The sequence below is a fragment of the Bos grunniens genome, chromosome 5 (genome assembly GCF_055505025.1).
Source record: "Bos grunniens cultivar Pamir isolate PY7600 chromosome 5, Bosgru_T2T1.0, whole genome shotgun sequence".
Classification (NCBI taxonomy): domain Eukaryota; kingdom Metazoa; phylum Chordata; class Mammalia; order Artiodactyla; family Bovidae; genus Bos; species Bos grunniens.
In genome coordinates, this window is record NC_141169.1 from 57,172,782 (window position 1) to 57,182,360 (window position 9,579).

The 9,579-nt window shown below is 49.8% G+C and overlaps 1 protein-coding gene across 7 annotated transcripts in view; it reads right to left on the reverse strand.

Moving 5' to 3' along the window:
* LRP1 (LDL receptor related protein 1) overlaps positions 1 to 2,622 on the reverse strand; it is an 80,998-nt gene extending 78,376 nt beyond the window's left edge. For all 7 annotated transcript variants that reach the window (XM_086400452.1, XM_086400451.1, XM_086400450.1 and 4 more), the window contains exon 1: positions 1,959 to 2,622. In XM_086400452.1, the coding sequence (XP_086256578.1) occupies positions 1,959 to 2,025 (67 nt within the window). In that variant the 5' untranslated portion in view covers positions 2,026 to 2,622. The remainder of the gene's footprint in view (positions 1 to 1,958) is intronic.
* Positions 2,623 to 9,579: the final 6,957 nt, after the last annotated feature.

Consider the following 9,579-nt stretch of genomic DNA (forward strand, 5'->3'; position numbering starts at 1 on the left):
TCCTTGGTGGGGAAATCCCATGGACACAGGAGCCTGGCGGGCTACAGTCTGTGGGGTCTCAGAGTTGCCCAGGACTTTGGATAGTTTGGCTTGAGCTGGGGTTACAGCTGTGGCCTGGGTGGAAACTTACAAAAGGGTGGGAAACCATTAAGGAAAACATGTCCAGTCTCCCTCCTCCACTCGCCACCCACCAACTTGGTGGGGTAATTACCAGAGGGGTGAAGCTCCCTGGGGCCATTCCTGACTGGGCTGGGGCCCTTGTTTGCTTTCCACAGAGACCCCCTCTTCTTTCTGCCTAACTCCATCCTCCTTCCATCGGGGGGCTCTTGATGAGTCACTCTTTCTCTCTTAAAATGCTTTTCTATCCCTTCCAGATCTCTCTGCCTCAGTTTCCTCTCTCACTTAACAGGGTTAAGAACAAGAGGAAACAACACCCATAACTGAAGAAATCACAGGCAAGGGCTGGTCTGAAGGGTATTCCGGGCACAGCTTCTTTCCTCTTCTCCATGTGGGGTGAGTGGTAGGTGGACAGAGTCCCCAAGATGGCATAATTGAGAGCTCCTGAATATACTGTCCTATATATTTCCTTTCCCCCTAACCCCCCTCCCAACTGAAGAGAGTTGGGGGGAGGGGAAGAGTTAATCCAGTTTCAGAGAAAAACTTTCCCAATCCCAATCTGGCAGAATTGAGAAGATGGAGGAGGGGTGCACGATGGTATTGGGTGCAGATTTTTTTTCCCTGGATGAGAAGATTAAAGTGACGGGAATGGATCAGATTCCACCCCTACTCAAATCAGGGGCCCAGCCCAGCCCAACCCCGTGACCCCAGCCCAAAGCTTGAGCAAGACTTGAACCAGTGACTCACAAGTAAGAGGGAAAATAGCTGACACTAAAAAAAAAAGCAAGAGGGCACCTCGTTTCTCCAAAAGGACACAATTCTAGCCCAAAGCTAACTGCAATATACAAAGTGTGTGTGTATGAGGGGAGGAGGGGAAGTGGTGGAGAGAAATAAACACATTTACCTAAGGAGCAGGGAATTAGGGGTGGGGGCATGACATAACCCCCATCCAACCTCCACCTCTCCTTCTAGTCCAAACTGTGATCAAGCCAGAAGTCAGGGAGAGAGCAGCCTTCTTCCACCCTCCCACCTCAGCATTCCAGGCCATTCTCCAGTCCCCTTCCCTAATGATGACATCTGACGTTTTTTCATCTCAAAGCTCCCAGGAATTAAGAAGGAAAATTCAAAGTCATATAGCTTCGCCTGCCCCCACCCGCTACACCCCCCAAATACAGCTCTTTCCAGGCTACTGACAGAGGCCCTGAGAGGGGGAAGTGCTCATTTCGGAACCCAGGCTGGCAGCCTGCTAAATCCTGGACTCAGGCCTCCAAGCCTGGTCTCCAAGGGCCCAGATTCCACACCCAAGCAGGGGGCCTTCCCGTGGCCCTCCCTCTCCCGACCCAAAGCCAGTCCCCGTCTAGCCTGCCCTCTGCCCAGCAGGGCACCCGGACCCGGCTCTCCCTTCCAGATTCAGAGGCCACAGCAAAAGGACCCCCGCCCCCTTTTGCAGCCAGTACATAGCAAATCCGGATTCCTTTACAATTTAGATGGGGGTGGGGGGGTAGAGGATGTAGGGGAGGCGGAGGCCCTCCCCGAACAGAGATAGGAGAAGGCCTCTAGATCCCAGGATCAGAAAAAGGGGGGTCCCTCTTCTCCGTTCCCAGGCCTCTGGTCTTTGTTTGGGCTGAGGGGGGTGTCCCAGAAGCATCATTTGCCCAAGGCCCCCATTCTCCAAATTGGACCCCCATCCCCGCCCCCAGCTGGGCCGCTGCAGTGTCAGCTGGACTGGGATAACAAAAGGCACCCCCTCCCGCGACTCCCTTTCCCATCCAAACGCAGGAGTGGGGGCTGGGGAGTGGGTGTCCCCAAGGGTCCAAGGGGGCCCGCGGAATCTCACTCACCGTCGACAGCGGCCGCGACCAGAGCTGAGAGCAGGGGCAGCAACAGTAGCAGCGGCGGGGTCAGCATGGTGTGGGCTGATGCAAGCAGCAGCCCCCTCTCCTCTGGTCCTGTTACTTCTCGCCGTCGCCCCCCCAGTTGGGGGGCCCCCCTTTTTCCTCCTTCCTCCCTTCTCCTCTATTCTTATCCTATCCTTCAGCAAAGCACACCAGGGGCGTGGGTGAGGATGTAGAGTTCGGAGCCCCTTGGGGAGGGCCTGCAGACGGGGCTGCACCCCCTGCCCCCAAATCCAAACCCTTCACCCCCTGCTTTTCTCTTCGTTCCTCTTTTTCCCCCTCCCGGGGCGAAGCTCACAGCCCCATCTCCGAGCCGCCTCCGGCTGCAAAAATGCACAATTGGGAGGAGGCGGGGTGGGGGGCGTGGACCGGGTGGGGGAGCCTTTGGAAGGGGCCTGATGGAGCTCTGGGGGCTCCCCTCGTTTCCGCCTCCTCAGTGCACGGGCCTGGAGCTCGCACCACTGTTCCCGGGACTGAGGTGCCGCGGGGCGGGCTGAGTTGGGGGTGGGGGGGGGAGGGAGGGGACCCGGAGAGGAGGGAGGGAGGGAGAAAAGGGGCGGGGAAAGAAAAAGCCGGGGCGGGGGAGGTGGGGGAGAAAGAGCTACGCGGCAATCCTGCGAGTGCGCATGCGCTGATTTGGCGCGCTGCCCTGGGGAGGGGGAGTCAGAGGAGCGACAGGATTTGGAGCTCTGGCGAGCGGTCCGAGAGCGGGGGTTCCTGGGGACCCGCCGGCTGGTTTTGGGCCTGGAGTGCCCATTCCCCTGACTGGGCGCTTCTGCCTGGCGCTCGAGAACTGAAGGGGCGAGAGGGATTGGGCAGGGGGCGAGGAGAGCTGAGCCGCTTGGCTTTGAAACTCGGTGTCTCGCCCTAGGATTTCAGGCTCCGTCTGGGGATCTAAGATCGGGAGGTGTGGACCGAGGCCTAATCTCTTGGGGGAACCCTGACTGTGACTCCCCTGCCTGGGGTTGGGGCGGGCTGGGGGCCGCCAGACCGTGGGGAAGATGCGGGGAGAGGCTGAGCTTTGATTTGGAGACATTGTCAGACCTGGACCGGGATTGGGGCCTGCGGCGGAGGGGGGCGGGGTGGGGGAGGGGCCGAGAAGGCCCGCCCCCACCTCGCTCTGGGGCTTGGCGTAAACAGGGACACCCGCGGGGACACGCCGGAGCTTGTCCGCTTGCCTAGGGCTTGGGGATGGAGCCCACCTTAGCACCCGCCCTGTCCTGCTCGCCTGGCACTGGGCGCGGGAGGGGCAGGCCCTGGTTGGGAGGGCGGTGAGTCACCAGCGGGTGGGGCTGAGGAAGGTCCACCCCGCTTCGTCCCGAGAGGTCGGGGCTCATTTATTTTTTTGTTTGGTGTTTTGTTTTTTTATACCTTCTGACTGGCTTCCCACCAAGTCGGGGTTTTAGATTCCGAGCAATGGGGATTTGGAATAAGATGAGGGCCTCTTGGACCTCTGTTTCCAGGCCTCAAGTTCTTCTAAGGAGGTGTCTGCTGGGTCCCGGACCTTTGTCCTAGGCAGAGTCCACAAGGGACTCCTAGCTCGGAGTCCACGGGGCGCCGGGCGGCTCCCGGAGCCCAACACTGTGCTTCTGGCCACTGCCCCCTTCTGGGCGGTGTTTTACCGCTGTACTTCGGGTGTCTGACTTTCTGGTGTCTGGAAGTCGGAGTTCAGGGAGACAGCCAGCGACGCTGGCTGCCAGAAACTGACGTTAGAGTTGAGGGAGGTTTGCGCCACCCTTCTCCCTTTTAAAATTCTAGTCAAGGAAAGGCCCCACATCCTCACTCCAGTCGGGCCCTGGCAGAAAGCAGAGCAGCATGGAGGGCTTGTCTGTTGAGAGAAGCGACAGCCAGAGAAGAATCCAGAAGCAGCTAGACCTTTCCTCCAAACCAGAGCTTCCTCCAGGCGAGCTTTCTCAGGGCCAAGGCCACCTGCCTTTAGTCTCCCGAGCCAGAAACCTTAGACTTTTTGCCAACCGGTCTTCTGGGCCTTTCTTTACCGATCTTACAAACCTGGGCTCAGGACTTATCTTTTTTTCCTTTGAAATAGAGCTCAGATTTTCCCTCCGTTTCCACTGCCAGAGTTTCTCTGGTCTGGGGTGGGGTCTTATTCATCCTTTCATCCAGACCTCATGGGCTAACACATGTAACATGGGTCACATGCAGGAACCTACTAAAGGTTTTTAATGAACACCTACTAGGTTCCTTCTCCCAGAACCCCTTCCCCATATTGTCATCCAAGTAAAGTCAGATTGAAACAGAGTTCAGGGGACTTCCCTGATGGTCCAGTGGATAAGACACTGAGCTCCCAATCCCTGGTCAGGGATCTAAGAGCCCATACACTGCAGCTACTGAGCCTGCACACCACAACTAGAGAGCCCACATACGCTGCAGTTAGAGAAGCCCAAGCATTGCAACGAAGACCCAGCACCGCCCAAAGGAAAAAAGAAACAGACTTCAGGCAGCTTTGAAAGGAAAAAGCTAGCTGGAGTGACCATACGTAGCCTGAGAAGGTTGTGAGGGGGGCAACCCTGTTTCTTGGCTCTCCCTGATACCTCTCTTATGCAGGTGAATCTTCCTGAAACTGCTTCCTCTGTTTCTTCCTGGCTGGGGAACCTCTATTGGGTCTCCATAGACAACAGAATGATCACATGTAAACTCTTCTTCCAGTCTTGGCCTTCCAGGATCTGGCCTCAGCCAGCACATGGACACTTCTCACTTGCTACCTCCCAATCCCTGCTGTCTCCTGGATACGACTGTGTGTTTATTTTTATTAACTTTATATTGTAAAAATAATAATAATACTTAGTGGTTGCAAAACTTAGAGTATAGGAAGGTACAAGGTGAAAAGTAAACTTGCCACATTTCACACTCCCATTCTTCAGTCCCACCCTCAGAATAACCACTACTAAGAGTTCCTTGGGTCTCCTTCCAAGAGATTTTTTAAAAACAATAAACAGAATTCCCTGGTGGTCCAGTGGTTAGGATTCCGTGCTTTCGCTGCTGGAGACCTTGGTTCAGTTCCTGGTCCGGGAACCAAGATACTGCAAGCCAAAATAAATAAATAATAAACAAATATAAACATCTTTTAAAACTGCAAATCAGCTCATTAAGTATATACTGTTCTGGAACTTGCTTTTCTCAATTACCTCATCTTGATCCCTTTCCCGTTGTATACACACGCCTAATTCGCTCTTTACATGGACTGCTTGGGATCTCCTTCCTTGGATACTCCATAGTCTATGCTATGCTACACTAAGTCACTTCAGTCATGTCCAACTCTGTGTGACCCCATAGACGGCAGCCACCAGGCTCCCCCGTCCCTGGGATTCTCCAGGCAAGAACACTGGAGTGGGTTGCCATTTCCTTCTCCAATGCATGAAAGTGAAAAATGAAAGTGAAGTCACTCAGTCGTGTCCGACTCTTAGCGACCCCATGGACTGCAGCCTACCAGGCTCCTCCATCCATGGGATTTTCCAGGCAAAAGTACTGGAGTGGGGTGCCATTGCCTTCTCCGACTCCATAGTCTACTGGGATTGTTGGGCACTCGGGTTATTTCCAATGTGTGAAGTGCTGAGGTTGTCACTATAAGACGAGAGAATGCATATTTCTACCCGAGCCTTTAATTATACCCTTCTCTCAGCTCCTTCCTACTCTCCTCAGCAAGCCTCTCCTGTTATTCTCACTCTGCCCATCTCTCCTGTACCAAGCGTGCTCTCAAGACAGCCTCAGTACCTAGAACTTGGCACTTAATTTTGTGATTCTGTGTCTACCATCAGACCATAAACTCCCTTTGGGCAGGTATCATGTCCCTTTACTTATTTGTATCCACACAGTGTTAGGACCTCTTGATTGTTAGGTGGGTGAGCTTACAGGAGTGTTAGGGCCAGGGGTGTCTGCACTGGTAAAGGAGACCATCATAATTACCATCAAATGGGATGTGACTGTAAGAACTGACTGTTTTTCTCCTATAGCACCCATTATGCATTCCCTCTCTGCCTCGACTTCTCTTTCTCCCCACTTCTACTCTAAAGAAGCTTTTTCCATCTTCAAATCCTTGGGTTGGAATTATAACCAAATAGGGGAAACCAAGGAGGAATTAATTCTGGGCAATCTATGATCAGGTTTACAAGAATGGTGACAGCAGGCAAAGAAATTGGTGGAGAGAATACCTCGTTTTTCTGGGATCTCCCAGCAGATTAATAAACATGTCCCTTTCCTTCCCTGGTGGCTCAGAGGGTAAAGCATCTGCCTGCAATGCGGGAGACCCGGGTTCGATCCCTGGGTCCGGGAAGATCCCCTGGAGAAGGAAATGGCAACCTACTCCAGTATTCTTGCCTGGAGAATCCCATGGATGGAGGAGCCTGGTAGGCTACAGTCCATGGGGTTGCAAAGAGTTGGACATGACTGAGCAACTTCACTTTCCTTTCCACTTTGCTTTTCCTGAGTGTAACAGGCACTGAGAAGGGGGCATTAAGAGGGTAGCCCTGGAATTGAATGTCAAGCCAGAGGCTGGCACCACCTAGCGGTCAGATAAAGAAGTGTAAACAGGAAAAATGGGAAGGGTTTATTGGAAGACAGGAAGAGAACCAAGATTTATTGAGTACTTTCCATATACCAAGACAATGCAGTAGATTTTATATGGATTACTTCATTTAAGTTTTACAACTACCTTGTGGCATAGGTGTTATTTTCAGTTTGTAGATATGGAAATAGTCTCAGAAAAGGCAGATTTGAGGAATCTGCCTCAAATCACAGTGTGGATTGGAGCCCGGTTTCCTTTCACTTAAAAAACATTTATTAGGTACCTTATATGGGCTTCCCTGGTGGCTCAGAGGTTAAAGCGTCTGCCTGCAATGCAGGAGACCTGGGTTCGATCCCTGGGTCAGGAAGATCCCCTGGAGAAGGAAATGGCAACCCACTCCAGTATTCTTGCCTGGAGAATCCCATGGATGGAGGAGCTTGGTGGGTTACATTCCATGGGGTCGCAAAGAGTCAGACACGACTGAGTGACTTCACTTTCACTTATGTGCCAATTACATTGGTAGGCACTAGAGATGAGATGGAAACACGCAGTCTCAGCCTTCAAGGTGTGTGCAGGTTAATGGGGTTGAGCAACTAGATCACTGACAATTATAATAAAGGACCTTAATGCCTAGGATAAAGGCTCATGGCACAGAGGGCCATGGGAACCAGGGCAGGATACCTATCCCAGATAAGAGGGTCAAAGCAGTGCAGAGTGGATGATACCAGGCTATGTGTTGAAAGAGAGGAAGGAGATGGCAAACAATGACAGAAGGAAAAGGTGTTTTAGGCTGCAGGACAGGCAAAGACATGTAGGCATGAAGAAATTTGAGACACTTAAGGCAAATGTGGTATGGTGGAAGCTTAAGGTACTTGTTGGGGAAGATAATGGATGAAGTATCAGAGAGCCTAATCACAAAAGGTGATGTTAGCCACACTAAGGACTTAGAATTTTTATCTGAAAGTAGAGGGGGGATTCCCTGGTGGTCCAGTGGTTAAGACTCTGCACTCCCAATACAGGGGACCTGGGTTCGATCCCTGGTCGGGGAACTAAATCCCACGTGCCACAAGACTCCATGCAACCAAATAAATAAAAAATAATATTAAATCCCACGTTCCACTAAGACTCCATGCAACCAAATAAATAAAAAATAATATTAAAAATAAAGTAGAGGGGAACCAGGTGAGAAATTGATGAAGCCCTTAATGCACCAGCCGCAGAGCTGAAGAGAAAGAGGATTCCAGGCTAAAGAGGCAGGATCAAGTATATTAATTCGCTTATAATTTTGGCCTAGAGGATAGTAACAGGGAAAGCTGGGTCTAGAAACTGTGGCTCACATTAGAATGTTCTCAAGTTTTCAGATTTTAGCAGCACATTTAAATCAACTGGGGAGCTTTTAAAATCCCAATGCTAACAGAAAAATAAAAACAATTCCCCAACGCCAGAGGACTTTACTACTTGACTTTGAGACTTGTAGGCTATGATAATCGAGACACTATAGTTCTGGGATGAGGTCTGACAAACAGAACCATGGGATAGAATAGAGAGCCAGAAATAGACTAACACACTTAAAGGTCATTTAATCCTTTCTTAAGTTTGGCTTGTGCTGGGTCTTAGTTGTGGCACATGAGGTCTTCGATCTTCGTTGCAGCATGTGCTGCAGTGTGCAAACTCTTAGTTGGCCTCTGGGATCTAGTTTCTCAATCAGAGATCAAACCCAGTTCCCCTGCGTTGGGATCTCGGAGCATTAGCCACTGGACCACTGGACCAGGGAAGTCCCAAAGGTCATTTAATCTTAATGAAGATGTCAAAGCAATCCACTGGGGAAAGGAATATCTTTTCAACAAACTGTGTTGGAACAATAAGTGAATCACAATCCCTACCTCACATCATATGCAGAAATTAATTCAGATTAATCATAGACCTAAGCCATAACAGCTAAAATCATAAAATTTTTAAGTGAAAACACAGAATATCTTCCTGACTTGGAAGTAGGTAAAAATTTATGTTATAGAAAGCCATAACCATAAAAGAAAACAAATTGATGTAGGAAACATCAAAACTGAAAATGTCTGTTTATCAAAAGACATCATTAAAAAAATGAATAAGTAAGCCAGAAAATAAGCAAAATATTGATTTCACAAAGAACTGGTATTCAGGATACATGAAAATTCCTATAACACAGTAATAATAAAAACACCCCACTTTTAAAAATGAACAAAACATTTGAACAGATACATCATAAAAGAACATGTATGAATGCCTAATAAGCACATGAAAAGCACTCAATATCTCTAGTCATCAACAAAATGCAAACTAAAACCACAATGAGATAATTCTCCACATTCACCAAAATGGTTTAACTTTTAAAAACTGACAATACCAAACACTACTGAGAACGTAGAGCAACAGGAATTCTCTTACAGTGTTGGAAATGTACTATAAATTTGGAGTAATATATGGCAGTTTCTTATCTTAAGCATATACCTACCCTGCTGCTGCTGCTACTGCTGCTAAGTCGCTTCAGTCGTGTCCGACTCTGTGCGACCCCAGAGACGGCAGCCCACGAGGCTCCCCTGTCCCTGGGATTCTCCAGGCAAGAACACTGGAGTGGGTTGCCATTTCCTTCTCCAATGCATGAAAGTGAAAGTGAAGTCAAGCAGTCGTGTCCGACTCTTCGAGACCCCATGGACTGCAGCCTACCAGGCTCCTCCATCCATGGGATTTTCCAGGCAAGAGTACTGGAGTGCGGTGCCATTGCCTTCTCTGATACCTACCCTATGACCCAGCAATTATACTCTTATTTATTCAAGAGAAGTGAAAACATATGGTTACATAAAGATTCGAAGAATGTTCGTAGTAATTTTCTTCATGATAGCCAAAAACTGGCTGTGGCTCAGTTGCCTATCATCTTTTTTTTTTTTAAAGGACAAAGCATCTGTGGTATATCTCTACCATGAGATATTAGTAATAAAACGGACACATTATGGATACATACAACAACACAATAAATCTCAAGACACAGTGAGTAAAAGAAGCCAGATA